This window comes from Taeniopygia guttata, chromosome 4, assembly GCF_048771995.1.
Source record: "Taeniopygia guttata chromosome 4, bTaeGut7.mat, whole genome shotgun sequence".
Taxonomy (NCBI): domain Eukaryota; kingdom Metazoa; phylum Chordata; class Aves; order Passeriformes; family Estrildidae; genus Taeniopygia; species Taeniopygia guttata.
Window position 1 is genome coordinate 70,680,514 of NC_133028.1, and position 16,675 is coordinate 70,697,188.

The following is a 16,675-nucleotide window of genomic DNA, read 5'->3' on the forward strand; positions in this document are numbered from 1 at the left end:
TTTTGCTTATCTGCAGGTTAAATCCCTTCTTGTGGTAAAAATCCCTTCTTGTGGTAAACTCTGTCACTGCTTCAACCTTTAATTGAGATGCTTCTGTCCATCTCTATTGATGGAGGTGTTGTGACATTACTGCTAAAGAAGTCCTGACCACCCCAGAGATCATTGACTGAAGCCTGACCTTGCTGCACTCATGATCTGCACAATGCCCCAGCCAAGATCTGTTTGGTCTCCAGACAAAAAAAAAAAAAAAAAAAAAAAAAAAAAAAAAAAAAAAAAAAAAAAAAAATCTACATTAAATGGACCTAATGGGAAAAAATTTGAGTATTGCTGCTTACGGCAATAGATACAAGAATGAGAACAAAATGGGACCTACGATTCCCATCACAATTATTCTTAGGTAAGAGAGTAGTTTTCTGCTAAAGAAAAATCAAGTAACGTTGTATATATTCTCTATCTAGTCTAAATTGTATGCAGCAGAAGGGGAATGAGCTTGCCCAGTCTGGTGAGATAGACAAGTGACTTTCTGTTAGGGTGGAAGTAAGGAATTGGGATCTGAAAGATTTCCACACTTACTGGTCAGTAAATTAAAATGCTGTTTAAGTTCTTGAATTCTCCTCTCCAAGATTTTGCATAGATTCTTCTCATAACAGAATTCAGCAGCTGTCATACCTGTGAATGAGATAAGCATCATTAACCCTTTAAAAAAATATATTATTTATAGCAGAAAACCATAATTCACAGAAAGTTCAGCATCTAATCAAATAGAGTAATGCAAATGGAAAATGATACTGTATGAATTGTATGAAAAATATAATAAAAGTGAATATGGACTTGCTAAAGAGCCAAGGTTAAATTTGACAATCTATGCAGTTGTTGTAGGTTTTCTTCACATTACAAACTTTTATCTGCTCTGAAGAATTCTCCCACAAAAAATGGGGAAATGGGTTAGAAAACTTTCTCACTGCTAATTCTGTCTTTATCTGGGTTTTTCAAAGATCTGTTTTTTCTGAAGTACCAATTAATTCTCTTCACATGCCCAGTCTAGCCTGAGTCATCTGAAATAAAATCCCAACTCTCTGAAGCTGCCAGCAATCTTGCCATCATGCTAGGTATCTGGCACATGCATTTTTAATGGAAATTTACCCTGAGGTCTTGATTTCCTGAATGCCATGAGGTATCTCAGTGTGTGCATCCAAAAGCTGAGGAAAAATAACATGGGGACTCTGAAAATTGTTGTCTCATTCTGCTAATTGGAAACACAAACACAGGGAACTCAAGAATAATATCTATGTACAGCATTGCTTAGGTTATGATAAGATATAGCCTGAATATGAAAAATGGATTGGTATAAAACACACTCATATTTTCACATCCACAGGGCTTCAGTGAGAATTGGCTTTCTCTCATGAGGAGCTTTCGTGCTTGATACAAGGTGCTAATGATTCCTGTCTGCTAAAAAAAGACCCATTAAACTGTCAAACCATTCAGCTAAATTCATCGTGTCTTTTGAAATAGAGCTTTAATAGTGAGAAAAATGGAGGGATTTCTGAAATCCCTTTTTCTTTCCTTCTTTTCAAGCTGAAAATTGACTGGCAGCTATCAGCAAATTGAAGACAGGGAAACTTTCAGAAGCATTTGCCTTCTAAACTGCTCTTGCTTGCAGTCTTCTTGAGATCAGATTTTTATTTGCTTCCTGCATTTTGTAGGAAGGTTTTGACTGAGAATACAAGAAAAAAATATTTGAATTGCTTTTGGATTTCTTATAGTGGTTTTATCTTATTTTTAAAATCTGTGAGCTGGATGTGTATTTCATTCCTTCTCATTTTTTCTTTTGCTGCAAAATATGTTTGTATCCAGCACAAAGTGGAATGCAAAATAATTGAGGAATTTGTTAGACTCTGACTACAAAATAACAAACCCCCCAACATTCTCGGTAGTTCCATTTTTAACTAAAGATTTGACCTGTATTAAAGATAACAAAGTATTTTGATATTTTCACAATACTTTGTTTGCATTAAAACTTTAAAAACTGTCCCAGTAGACTGAGATTTTAGTTATTTCATATTCTCAATGACACCTTATCTTTTAAATGCTTATGGATTTTTCCCCCCTAGTACTAGTTAAACTCCTTCTCAACACTACAATAGGAGCTGAAATCCCCAGTCAAAACTACTCAGTGTTAGATTATCTACATGAAACAAATACTTTTAGGTATTTTGTCATCCTTTGACATTTGAAACCAGACTAGTGCCTTTCTGCAGGGCTGCTTTCTGAAGCTCACAAACAACTTGGCATTATACACAGAAGACTCAGATCAGTTTTCTAAACAACATTTTTCATGCCATGCCACCCACGTGTAATAGTCTGGGGCTTTCCTCGCCTTTTCAGTCTTGCTGAACTTCCTCTTTTATTTCTGTGTCTCCAGTCAGCATGGCAACCTGTGGCTGGAGGCTTGACTTGTGACTCTTTGGATTTGTTTGATGCAATAAGCTGATAGACAAATGCCTGGAAACGTTGTCAAGGTATGCTCTCTACATCTAGAAATTACAGGGTTTTTGTGGGCCTGAGAACTGGGAACTCAAGTTCAGGATTGAACTTTAGGTTCTTCAATTTGCTGCATTCGTTGCAGCATTACCATAAAGTTGAATGCTTTAATTCAAAATGTGTATTTTGTAGCATTCCCCGGGGGAAATACCAGAATTGTAGCTTCTTTGGAAAGATACAGTTGTGTCCAGATGCTGGCAAAAGCTCTGTTAGTGTGATAGGCAGGGCTAACACCCTATTAGGTGTGTTCAGCCTGAGGTACTGAGGTATTCTTATTCCCTGTGATGCTCAAACCCTGAGAAGTTCGATGCAGCTGGCCAGGAGAGGCCACTGATGGCATTCAGGCAACCAGTCTGGGTTGCTGAATCTTCTGCCTGATGCTTTAGCTCTTTGCAGGGTGTAGGTGTAGGACTTGTAGGCTTTTCTGGTAAGGATTTTTGTTTGGAACAGCCAGTGGATAGATTGATCAGGGCTGGTGGTGAGATTCAAAAGGAAACTTTCACAGTGATGATCTCAGTTGTGCTCTACAATGTTTGTTCAGGAGAAAATGTCGATGGGTTGGGAAAAAAATAACCAGAGAGAAACAATAAAAAGGCAATGCACAATGCCAGATGCTATTAGAGGTTGAAGGTTTATTTTCAGAACATATTTTTTAGAAACATTGCTTCAAATAATTTCATCAGTCTAAAGAAAATTGCACCTTTTTTGTTCCGCTTTTAGAGTGAGTTTTTATGGGAGAATGGGGCTGTTCTGAGTGTTGGACAGGTTAAGCCCTGTGCTTTCAGAAAAGCTCTTTGAAAAGACACTGAGCATTGTTTGTTGTGTTTGCATAGTGGTCCTTTCTCTGTGAGGAATAATTGAAGTAAAAGTGGCTGGTGAGTTACAAATAATAAGAGATGTTGTGAGTATACTGTAAGTGGGTTCAGCAGAAAGTTATGACCCTCTTCCAGCTTTGTGAGCTCCTCAGGACTGAGCTCAGTTGATGGATAATTCTCATGAAATTCCCAGAATAAATATTCCTTATCCCGAGTGGAACTAATAATTGGAAGTAAGGCTGGAACTCAAAGGAGAAAAGCTCCTGTTTTTCTTATTTTTAGTGGATAGCATTGAGAAGCTGTGAAGAATAAGTAAACAAGCATACTCCCTGGAAGGCTACAAATAATGAGATCTCCAGCAAGCTGCCAGAAGTTAGGAAAAGGAGTTTTCTGCATCCAGCCTTCCTCTGGTCCTTCCTTATAAATTTCCCTGGGAATGACACAAAGTCCTAAGCTTTGCCTGCATGCTATCCCCACACCACTGAAGGAGCAAGCACCCTTTTCCCTGCGTGGGAGAGTGTTAATTGCTATGCCCAAAGGGGAAACATGTATTCTTCTGGCTAGTAATCAAATGCTATTGGAATGCCATTATAGTGCCCAGGATTTGTACTGGATGGTTGTTACAGACAACTGGCTTACTGGGAGCTGCCTCGGGGTTGTCTGGTTATTGAGCCTTTGGTTTGATCTTGGAACCAACTTCCTGTGTAAATAAAGGGTAAACATTAGTTAAGAATGTCTACCTTAAAGTATCAGATGTTTGAAGATGTCATGTGCTTCTTCATTAAAAAAGCCTTTGAAAATTAAGATAAAGGTCACCAGCCCAACTCAGTTCTCTGGTTAATGCTTTTTTGCTGGTTTGATTTGATTAATCCTATTGGGGGGCAGCCTGTGGAACGTGCATCAAGAGAAACCATCTTGGCACAACATGCCACCTAGTCCTGGCTTTATTTGTCACTAGTGCCATGGAAATTGGCTCGGTTTGGACTGTGGGGTGACAGGGAAGGTCCTGTCTGCAATCAGCCTGTGCAGTCACATGTGGGATCAGCTGCCAAGTGAGGGATCAGCCACTGAACACATCAGTAGGTGGAAGCAGAAGTAGGATATATTCAGAAAACCAGACAAGCACTACTTGATTGCCATGCAGCCAAAAGCTACAATCACTTTGCTTTTTACCTGTGTGCATTTAAACCAGATAAGCTTTTTTTTATGCCTTCTTTTATCTCAGTGCTAGCTGTTACAGGTGAGTTATAACTGAAAATATGAGGCTTTAAAAACACTCAAGTTTGAAAGTTGCAGCATGTTGCTAGTCCAGTATTTCTTCTTTCTCACATAAATTTGAAAGCACATTTGTGCTCTGAGCTCAGTGCCTTCTTTTTGAAGGATAAAATGGTTTAACTGATCTTCTTTTTAGTCCCAAACCCAGGTACTAATTAAGCAATACCTGTAAGAGCAGTAACTGTAGCAATAACCTCTCACTACGCTGATCTAATCTGAAGCTATTAGCAGCTGCAATAGTTATACCGGGAAGAATTTCCCCCCTTTGGCATATGTTATAAAGGCTGTCCCTTGATTAGGTCAAAAATGCTTGGAGGCTATTGATTTTTGCTCAGTTTTAGGAGAAAGCACCTCGATTGCTCAGTTTGAATTTGAATGATGATGCGAAGAAAATGTATTTATGCATCCGATGACCTGTTTATCTGGTCAGAGGAGCTCTGCGGATTTTTGTGTTATCAGGGAGGACACAAAAAAGCTATTCTGATTCCTGAGCTGTCGGAGATGCTGTGCTCTGGGGTGTTGCCCTGCTCCTGCCCGCTCACACACACAGGGAGGTGGCTGCGAACCTTCGCAGCGCATTTTAACAAAAAGTGATGCGGGGCTGGCTCCCGGCATCCCGGCTAACAGCTGTCCCCTATGGAAATAAATGCCTTTTCCATGGAAATAACGCCCGTGTGCTCCTTAGGCTGACTGGGGGTGTTGCTGAGTAACTCGGGGTAACACCAGGGCTGTGTGGATCCCGATCCCTGCAGAGATTTCCAAAATTTATAATATAGACGTGGGAGAGGAGAATCAACTGCGGCGCTGAAAGTTCAGCCCCTGCAAACGGAACTTTTTGTTGAGAGTTTTTTTCGAGAATGAAGTTGGATTAGACCCAGGAATGACGTATCTTGTTTGATTTCTTTTCCTCGTGCTCTGACGAGCTTTGTGTTTAGGCAGGCTTTTGTTTCTGGCTCTGAGCTGCTTTAAAAAAATTGGGAGCGTGTCTTGGGGTGTCGAGGGTGATACGCTTGCATTGATTAGTGAGGTTTGGCTCGAGTTGCTGGCGAGTGCTTTGTTCTTCTCACCACCCCCGGGTCAGCTGCACAACATGCCCCTACAGTTTAAAAAGGAAAAAAAAAAAAAAAAAAAAGGAGGAAAAAAAAACAACAACCAAAAAAAAAAAAAAAAAGAGGAAGAGGAAAAAAAAAAAAAAGAAATGCTGAGTAATGCCAGAGGTTTCTCAAATGGCTGATGCAAACCTGGAGAATTTGCATCATCATTCAGCTGGAGTAACTTGGGATGACAAGAGCTTAAATACAAGTCCATGCGGAAGCTGAGCTGGTTTCCAATGATAGGGCAGTACCACAGGGTGAAAACGCAGGTGTTCCTGTGCTGGGCTGGGATCACAGGAAGGGCTCACATACTCTTTAACAACTTGTTACCTGTGTGTAGGAGCAGCTGGAAAGATAAGAGAAAACAGAGGAAGAGACAAAGTAGTTGGCTACACAGAGAGGGAAAAAAAAAAAAACAAACCTTCCGTTTCTGCTGAAAACTTTTCTGCCTGTGCTTGCCAGCAGCGTGCTGGTGGCACTGTAGCATGTTCAGGAAAGCTGCTGTGCCCACGGTCTCTAATGGAAGCTACTTGCAGGGACAAGCTAATGGCAAGTTGTCCTCTACGGACAGTGGACAGCCAACCCGGGAGGGAAAAGTTGTGCTGAAGAAGAAAGTGACGCTTTTGAGGGGGATATCCATCATAATTGGCACTATCATTGGAGCTGGCATCTTCATCTCTCCCAAAGGCATCCTGAAGAACACGGGTAGCGTGGGCATGTCCTTGACTGTCTGGACAGTGTGTGGTATCCTCTCGCTTTTTGGTAAGTGCCTGAAAAGTTTCTAATTGGTCTAGAGGGGCAGCCGGTGAATTATTGTGATTATTTCTCTGATTTTACTATTGGATAGGAAGTGAGAGTGCAGAGCTTGAGCACCAATGGGACTACAGAAGGTCTGTGCTTCACAATGGGTTTGTGGAGGCTGCAAAAATTTTAACCTCTGTCCCTCTGCTCCCAGCACCAGCTGGTGAAAGCTGGAAGCACTTTAGCACTTTTTTTTTTCTTTTTTTCCCCTAATGAATCCCTAAAGGAACAGAAAAACCAAATGAGCATTTTTTTCCCTGTAGAATGTGGTGTATGTTTTTCTCCTGTAAGATGCATTTATGGTTTGCTTATGAAGCCCTGGCAGCTGGATGAGCACACCGCTAGATCACCACTGAAATGTTTAGACAGCTCAACCTAGTTCCCCAGAGGCTAGAGCAAGGTCTGAGAGGAATAATTCCTACTCTATGTAAGCTGTATTGCATGAAGGGGAGCAAAGCAATAATTCTAATAACCCCTCTTCCCAGCTCTTCCTTCCTCACCTGTGATGTTGCTTTGAAAGATTGGGCTACAAAAAAAACAGTGTGATGGAAGCAAATCTGTCCTGGGAGTTTTATTACTGCTTATTGTGGCAGTTTTTGTTAATTCTTTGTATTCCCGAAGAGTGTTGAATTCTGAAGAAGTCCAGTTAAGTTGTTCTGTACACAAAACCCTCATTCAGAGTGGAAAACCCCACCCTGGCCTCTGTGGGACAGAGGGCTCATTGACCTATTTAATGAGTTAATCTCAAAGAAACTGAAGAACTAACATGAATATTGGCTTTATTTAAAAGGGAAACTGCTTGTTTACTGGCAGGAGGTGAAGAGGACAAAGAGGGACTAAGTGTCTACTTAATAGGTGGAACATGCAAATGCCACCTTGTAAATTGGCGCTGAGCTTAAAAGAAATATTCTTTACAGGCTAAACAAATAGTTGAGTTAGCTAGGACCCATTTGGGTCAAATGATAAATGTATGGGTACAATGTGCAGCATAATCTCTTGTACAAATGTGGAAGATCTGCCTGCAATAAAATTCTCCTTTCTCTAAGCAAGAAAAACCTCAGATCCAATTTGTAACCCTGTCAAAAGGCCTTAGTCATTTGAGTTATTTAACCCAGAATTTGCTTAAGCACTGCATTTATGGCTATACCTTTAGTAGTAGTAATCTTCTGGCTGTGAAATAGAGAGTGTACCCAAAAAACCCCCAAAAACCCAACCCCACAAAAAACCAAATCAAAACAAAAAAAATAAACCCATTCTCTTTTATCAGACAGATTTTTAGGTCCCTTTCCAGACCTCTAGATACGAAGAACTGTGTAATTTGGCACAGCCAAAGATAGTATCTTGTTCTCAGAATGGACCTGTTACAGTTTTACAGTTTGTTTGTTTTTTGGTTGTTCTTTCTTTCCTTTTTTTTTTTTTTTTTGTAATATTTTGATTTTTAATTGCCTTCATGACTTAGTTATAGTTAAATCACACATTGAGGTCACATAAGATCTTGTTGAGGCTGTGTTTATAACATATATTAAAACACAATTTCACTTCATCCTGAACCTCAACAGAAGAGGCTGGCAAAAGAAAATGCAGAAACACTTTTTTTTTTAATGTGGCTGTAAGGATGCCTTTAAACACATCTTCAGGTAAGCTAAAGAATAGCAGATAAAACACATTTTTGCAATGCCCCAAACAAAACAAATGAACAAGGCTGGAGAATTTGTCATCATGTGCTACAGCTTTGATGGGCTTGTACATGTGATGTGGTTTTGATAACTTGTAGTTTTTATCTAAAAGTGCTGTGATGTAAAGGCGTGCAGGGAAGAGAGCTGAAATGAGTTTGTGTGTGTTGCTGATCTTGTCCCTGTGTGATACATTGCTAACAAACTTTATTCCTGGTTATTAGTGGCTTCTCAGAGTCTTCCAAGAGGGCTGCCTCTGTTTATTGGTTGTGGAGCACTATTGATGTGTTCCAGCTGTGAATCCCCGGCTTTGTAACTCGCTGATGGTTCCTGGCCTTTCACTGCATTTGCAGCACACAAAACAATCCACCAGTTTTGCAAAGCTGCGGCTAAGCCATCCCCTGAGTTTTGTATGGAAGATGTTAGGAGTACCGTTGAGGAAAATTCTTATTCTGCAGATCCTGCTTCCAAATTTTGGCCTTTTGTTTGCTTTTGACTCTGGTTGAGGAGAGGTGATACAATTTCAGACCTTCAGAGTTTGAGCCAAGCATCTCTAAGGCTGAAAGGAGTAGATCAGCCTTTGATAACAAGCAAAGATGACAGAAATCTTTCATTTAGTGGTGCTATCTGACTGCCTGGGAAGTAGGGTGGCTGCTGTGACACCCCAATTTGTTGTCCCTCTTCACAAGATATTGAGTAGTAATTGCAAATAGCTTGTCCTGTGGCTTTAAATATAACTGGATAAATAGTTTGGTTTACTGCATGTCTAGCTGAATGAATTAAAATGTAGAAAATTAATTGGAAAAAAAAAGAAAAATATAAAAAGTAGTAGTGATACCATGGCAGCTCTATAGTTTAGGCCATAAATGTTTTGATATATATATCTGGATATCTCTCATGTTGGTGTTATTGAATTCTCACAGGTGCCCTCTGCTATGCTGAACTAGGGACGTGCATTAAGAAATCTGGTGGTCACTACACCTATATCCTGGAGGCCTTTGGCCCATTACCTGCATTTGTGAGGGTCTGGGTTGAACTACTCATCATTCGGTAAGTGTGTCATGACTCTGCACTTGTCAGTCATAAAGAGAAATCTCTGATATATGTTGGGCAAAAAAAAAAAAAAAAATCAAATATGTTTTGGTCAGTTAACTGTGTTCTTCCACTATGATTGCTTCAGAGAGTTTAAAAATGCTGTTCTGCTCATCAGCTTTGAAATGTTCAAGGAGACATGTTTACATACATGGGGGAAATAAGAAAACTATCTGCCACAAAAATTCAATAAATTGCCTTAATTTTGCTAAGCTTACTATGTCCATTGATGTCACTAATAATGTTGTTAGCTATACCTAGATATGGTACAGTGAAAGAGAGAAGTCACCTTTACCTTTTTTCAGTCTTGGTGTTACCTTCTGGAGCAATTACTGTTGTCTATAGATGCAGGGATAATTCCTGGTGAAATTATTGCCCAGTAGTTTTCAGAGTTAGGGGCACCATGTATGCTTTTGATGTCAGATTGGGCCCTGATTTTTTGTTTTTGTGGAGTGTTGGAGAACGTGACTCTTGCTTTGGAAAACACTAAGTGACCAAATAAAGGAACACTGCCTTCACAGACCTAAAATGTCCAATATATTGCCTTGGTGTGTAAGCCTGTGACTCATGCAGCCTTTGACATTGTGCAGAAGAATTACAATTCGAAGATGCCGAATCATATCAAATAATCTTTCATAATGTAAACGGATCAACGTATCAAACCCACGTGTAGCTTCTCTTCTTGTTTTTACAGTTTTTCTGAGTTTGGAGATCTTGAAACACATAGAACAGGGCAACTCAGTATACAAAAAGACTTTGGGAATGCTCCATGCCCCTGCCTTAGGCGCTTCTTTCCCCTCTTCCGAAATCAGCAGATTAGTCACAAACGAGGCACAAGCAAGGCTTCAAACCACAACCACGTTTACATAACACTGACAAGTCCTAGCATTCACCGTTGAGTTTAAAAGTGCTGACGGTGCTGAGTCATTATGAATCCATAAATCCTTGTGTTGTTTCCAGAGGAAATAATTTTCCATGTCAGGTGGTCCAACACGACCTCCCCACCAAAACGTAACCTTTGACTTAACTGCATCATTTCCGTCATATGTGGTGAAAGGGCAGATGTCTCAACTGTGTGAACCTTTTGCCAAGAGGGAAAATCAGGCAGTGGAACGAGACCCATGTTTTCACAGGTCTCTGTGAGCAGCTATATCATTTCACATCAGCGAATCCACAAAACGGAACAGTATTAAAAATCTCCCTCTTAACTTGTGCCTTTCTCGGCAGAGGCAACTTATTAACCTAGATGCAAACACCCACAGGAAACCAGGCATCATAAATTCCTTTCCTCACAAAATAATTACTTTTTTTATGCACAACAGTGTCCCAGGAGTGTTGTATAAATGTTCTTAGTCATCATGCTCTGCCCCACACCCAGAAAATAATCGTGTTGCATGGGAGAGAACATCAGTGGATTCTTTAATCACCCACTCTGAGAGGCAGTGAGGATGCAATACATGTTGTAACTTGTGATGAACAGAGCAGCACTGCTGAAACTCTGTGTAGAGTTTTATATCTGACTCCTTCATCAGGAAACTAATTGACTGCTTCCATCAAAGGACTTGAGACCTCTTATTTGTTTATTTTTGTTTTCAGCAGATGAAGTTGCACACACATGTCTCAGCTAGACTGGTTTTTCGTCTGAAAAATTGCAGAATTATCACACTCATAGGCTGGTGGAGGAGTTACAATCAAAATAGGCATTTTCTTCTCTCATATGTCTCTTTAAAGCTGCTGCTTGGCACTGGAGGACACACTTAACTACTCAGCCCACATACCGATTATTTCTGCCTTGAACTGCACTGCTTCTCACTCAGTGCACTCAGTGTGAACCTTTTCCTTTCCCAAAGCCAGGCTGTGTGTATTTTATACATATTTATATACCTTTAAAAAGCCCCCAGTAACTACCTTTCAAACAAGTGAAGGCAGCAATGTGAATGCATTGTGTGTTGAGCTTCACTGTGGTGGCTGCTAAACAAAGGCTGGATGAGAGCATGCTGCCAGGTGCCTGACTTACCTGTGGGATGTGCTGGGACCCTGTCCTGCTCCTCATCTGGTGTCTTCCTGCATCCTTGCCCTTCAGTGAAAGCTGGTCATGCACTTTCTACCCGCTCCTAAACACACTGCAGCAAAAGGAAAAGCACAGAATCAGTAAGGTTGGAAAAGACCTCCAATATCATTGAGTCCAACTATTAACTTAGCACTGCTGAATCCACCACTAAGCTGGGTCCCTAAACACCCATCTATGTGTTTTTTTAATGCTGCTCCATTCTTTGAACTCCCCCCTTCACTGATTGACTGCACTGCCAGCAGCATCTCCCCTGAGAGGTGGGAATGTCAGAGCTATTTATTAGAGGTGTAATTTAGGAGCTATGTTTTTAGAAACATAGCGATATAGATAGCAGTGACTGCTTTTTAAGAAAGGCTTTTCCTTGAAATGGGAGGGCAAAATCCAAGTTCTGGGGAAAGGTGCTGAGACCAAGGGAAAAAGTCTAGGACAGCTCCAAAGATCTGATCTTTCATCTGATCTAGGGTACTCCAAAACTGCTTATGGCAGGCTACCTGCAGTACTTAAAAACCAGAGGCCTGGTGATCTTCTGATATGAATTAGAAATATTGCACAGAAGTCAATAAATGTCTGTCAAAATCCAGACAAAATTTGCAAAGCCATTTGCTGGCCAGTGAGAGGAACATCCCCGTGCATGGCAGATGCATATGCAGCAGCCCTTGTTCATCCATGCAGAAACTTACTGAGGAGGATTGTTCTGTTCTGTGCTGCTCTGCAGCTTGGTCCAACACAGTGTGTGACTTCTGGCTTGAGTCATAACCCAGTGAAAGTGGGCTTTGTTTCCAGGGTGCAAACTCCCTCGTGGAAAATTCTTTTATTGTTTGATGGAGAACAGCAACATCTCTGCAGAATTTTTACTCTGTTCCATAGAATCTTCATCAAAATTCTGTGAAGTGAGGTGTTGCAGATTTTTTCACAAGAAATTTGCATGGACTCTTGCTCAGCTCAGAAATCCTTTGAGAATCATATGCCCTTTTGTCCAACAGTGTGCATGTGATAAACCACAGATGCCACCAGCTCTCCTAAAAAGAGTTCAAAAGTCCTCCCAAATGGAACATGAACAGTAACATGCAGGCACAGGCTAATTTGCTACTAATATATGTTAGTGCTAAAGCTTCTGTCAAACAATTAGCTACTCTCAAAGAGAAAGGCTGTATGAACATTATGAGCATTTCAAATTTGTAAATGCAACAACTTTGTGGAGTGTTGGAGAACTTAACTCTTACTAGGAAAAGCACTAAATGACCAAATAAAGAAACAAGTCTTTCTTCATATTCCTTTGTTCTATGGTATTCTATGGCATACTACAGGGATTTTTGCTCTTGCCTGCAGTGCTAGGAAATTGTTAGTCAATAAAACGAAAAAAGATTCTGTTGGTATTTTAGAAAATCCCATTTGGGCTGTCTCAGAATTTAATAAAATACCTTAGATTTTGGATGTTTATTTTAGTAAACCAGAATTCTCACCTTGAATAAGGTGCATTTGCTTGTGTCTCTGTGGGGTGAGATATATCTGGCCACAGAAATTCATTGACTTTCGTGCAGGGTGTTGCCCATGTAATCTGATTCTGGCTGTGTTCACTTCAAGTCAGTGAATGAAGATTTCTATTGATAATTTTCCTTTTTGATTATTACTACTTTGCAACATGGAAGTTGTAAGAGCCAGCCTGGTAAGAAGTGTCGCTGTCAAGACCAGAATCACTGAGTACTGCTACATTCAGAAACTGTGGTACATGTCAGCAAAGCTACAAGAAAGCACCAAAATTAAGGTTCTCAGTTTATGATTACAGATTAATTTTGTGGCTTTGTTTTTTCTTTCACTCTAGCCCTGCTGCCACAGCAGTGATATCATTGGCATTTGGACGCTACATCTTGGAGCCTTTCTTTATGCAGTGTGAAATACCAGAGCTTGCAGTTAAACTTATTACAGCTGTTGGCATCAGTAAGTGTCCAATTTTAGGTTTCAGGGGAGGGTAAAGATTATATAAATTGAAGAAAACAAATAGCACACTGAGCAGGTTGTTGCTTGGTGTAAATAATTAATTACTGTGCATCGAATGCCAGGGGCACCTGTGTGTCATTTTGCCTGGGCGAGTGTGTTTGTGAACAAATGCAGGAGTGAAAAGAACAGCAGACTTTATCAGTGGCAGGGAAAATCTATTGTCAAGGCTGATTGTGTTGCCTCTTGAATTTATGGCCAAATCTTCATTATTTTTGTAGAAGCAATTCCAGTCCCTAAGAGACGGCGAGGCAATGCCAGAGATATGGAAGAATGATTACCTTCTTTAAGTGCTTTGCTCTACCTTGGTTTTAGGAGGCAGCTGAATGCCAAGTATGATGTCATGAAGAAATGTAATTCTCTTGTGTGCAGACAGGCAACATGAGGTCATCTTCCCCAGTCCCACTCTTTCCATCCTGGCAATAATCCTTGTTGAGGCACTTGTGGTTCAGAAAGCAGGAGCTGAATTTTGGGAGCAGAACACACAGCCTGGTGCATGGTTGTTGCTGGCTCGTTGTCCTGCACTTGCTAACTTTGTAGATAGTGTAAAAGGGATCATTTAGGGTTACAGAAAGCCAACATTTGCAGTGGAAAGAGGGACACTTCCCTAAGAACAGAGGCTTTACAGTGTACCTGGGCTGGTGTGGAGGATGGATGCAATTGGAAGGCACAAAAGATGATGGGAATGGGAGCTTGTAACCTTAGAGGTTTGTTTCCAGGTCTGCCTGGTCACAGGTGAGAAGGCTCCTTGTGGGCACACATTGGAATTCAGCTGTGCTGGGAGGGATTGTGGAGTAGACCTGAGTAATTAGTAACAGATTGTTCCCTTCCATTTGCTCAGTGCACTTATCAGAAACAAAAAGACTGGAAAAAGGAATTAAGACATGCAAAATGATCAAAGGCCCACAGGAGACCCCTTCAGTTTTGCACAATAATAGGTTCAGATGACTTTTTCTTTCTTCGGGGCAAGGAGTTCAATTGACATTGAAATTTCCAGTCTCCAGGTTACTGTGGCTTTTTGTGGGAGCTCTCTTGGTAAGATTTCCTTTCTGCTGGGAGTGTTAAAAAAATCAGTATGTGACTGCATTCCTTTCTAACTTAATTATGCACAAACTATAGGTTTCATAGGAATAATTGAATTAGGGGTTTGAATTTTGAGGTCAATGACTTTTTCCAGCTACGTCTGTCTAAAACATTTCAGTGCAAGATAAGAGTGAAACAGATGTTCAGTAACATTAAGGTCACTGAGACAAAAGGAATATTAAATGAGGACTCCATCGAAGTGTTTTGTTAATTGTATGCAATTCAAGCACAATAGGTGAACAATTTGAAATATGTTTGTATTACTTTTAATTTAAGTGAAAATCTGTGTGATAAGCCAGGGCTTGGCAAAGTAATTGAACAAATAAGTAGCATTGCAGGGGAGGTGGAGTTAGGCTGAGAAAATCACAGCCTAAAGGGAAAGGGGAGGTCAGGTGCTCCTGTACAAAGTGGGTCTGTGCAGCACAGTTAGGATGAACTGGCATTTCACTGAAAGTAGAGATTCTTGTGGAAAACTTGTAGTGGTGAATGGGATGATGCTGAGAAAAACAGTGATATGTCAGTTACGAATGTTTGGTATTGGGCATGTAGGCAGAGTGATAGGTCAGATTAAGTTGGTGAGCTGAACAGACACTTTGGAGCCCTGAAGATCTTGTAATCCAATATAATGGTGCAAAAAGTAGTATTTGTTTCCACTTCAAATTTTAAGTTAATCAGAGAGTGAAATGACATGCCTTTTTTTCTCATCCTGACCTGCTCCCTTTTCCTTCCTTGGCTGATGAGGGAGCATGGGTTGTGTATATGTCTTTATTGCACAGGGAAAGGCAGTGGGATGCACCACTGAACTCTGTCCTTGGCTGAGGGTTTTACCTTGTCAGTTCTCATTGTACTAGAAAGGAGAGGGAGAAATTTTGAAAAATCTTCAGGTGATCCCCTGATCCCAAACACAATTAGTGTTATTGAAACAATTTCTTACAGATGTTTGTATAAACTGGCATTAAAATCTCCAGCATGGGAGTTTTTTAAACCCCTGCTAGTATTGTAGCCCAGTTTTTTCTATACTTGTCGCAATACAGCTTTTTCCTTTCCTTTTTTTTTTCTTTTTTCCTCCCTGTCTGTATCTCTATTGATGCATCTTAAGTCTATTATTAAAAGGTTGACTGAGATGGATGCAACCAGGATTGTGTTGGGGAGTGGCACATACTATTGCTTCTCTACCAGCTATCAAAAAATATTTTTTATAGAGGGACTGCAGCCATTCTTCTCCCCCCCATTTCCCCTCTGTGCCTCTTCAGTGAAAAAGGAATGATAGTGCAGAGGAGATGTAGATCAGATGAGAGTTAAAATGCAACTACTGGACATGGTGACATTTAAAAAATCCCTTGTTCTTGCTTTATTATTTATAGGAAAAACACATGCTGGGCACAAAATTCCCCTCAAAATCACCTATTCAGAGCAATCTTGAACAATCTGCAAAAACAAATTTTCTGTTCTACAATATGCTGCTTTCATTTTTAGTTGCCTTAATTATGGTTTTTCTCTTTTTGCCACGACCAACCAACCAAAACGCGAGAAGAAAATGCAAGCAGGAGATTAAGCGCTTCTAACCAGGACACAAAGCAAAAGGATGTTGTCAACCTTTGCTCTGATGCTGAAGGTAGTCTTTTTAGGAGAAAGAGTTTAAAACTCATTTTTCTCTTGAAGTGAAAGATGATAGACTCCTCCATAGTTATTGTTTCTTGACATGAAGAAGCATCCTATCACCACGCCTGTTGTGAAAAACGCTGATCACTTGGTTTTTTAAATTTTAAAAGTTTAATAATAAAAAAAATTGTTATAAAAATAGTAATACAATTAGAGTAATAAAAATTTAGAGTTAGGACAATTACAAGACAATAAAAAGCAAAGAATTACGGGTCGGATGCTCTCTGGCATCTAAGCCATGGCAAGCATGCCTTGTGAACAAAGGAATAACCTTAAAAGCAAGAGCCTGTTGCATATTCATACATCTCATACATGATGCATAAATTCCTTGCAAATTAAGAATTTCTCTGGTTTTTGTCAACTCCTTCCTCTTAATCCTGGTGGTACCATGAAGATGGAGAGAAGGTAGAAGAATGTTTGCTTTTTCTGATAATTTGTCCTGTCGCTGTTATCTCTGTGTGAAGAGTTTCTGAATTATCTTATCCCTTGCTTGAGCTAGTAAAAAAATCCAGAGTTTCTATTTTAACATTATGTTGTAACCTAAAACTATATTTAACACACCACTTAAAA

General features: G+C 40.1%; 1 protein-coding gene across 1 annotated transcript in view; it reads left to right on the forward strand.

The window, feature by feature from the left end:
• Positions 1-5,815: 5,815 nt before the first annotated feature.
• SLC7A11 (solute carrier family 7 member 11) overlaps positions 5,816-16,675 on the forward strand; it is a 54,340-nt gene continuing 43,480 nt past the window's right edge. The window contains exons 1-3 of the mRNA XM_002191554.7: positions 5,816-6,490; positions 9,126-9,252; positions 13,188-13,303. Of these exons, the coding sequence (XP_002191590.6) occupies positions 6,214-6,490; positions 9,126-9,252; positions 13,188-13,303 (520 nt within the window). The 5' untranslated portion in view covers positions 5,816-6,213. The remainder of the gene's footprint in view (positions 6,491-9,125; positions 9,253-13,187; positions 13,304-16,675) is intronic.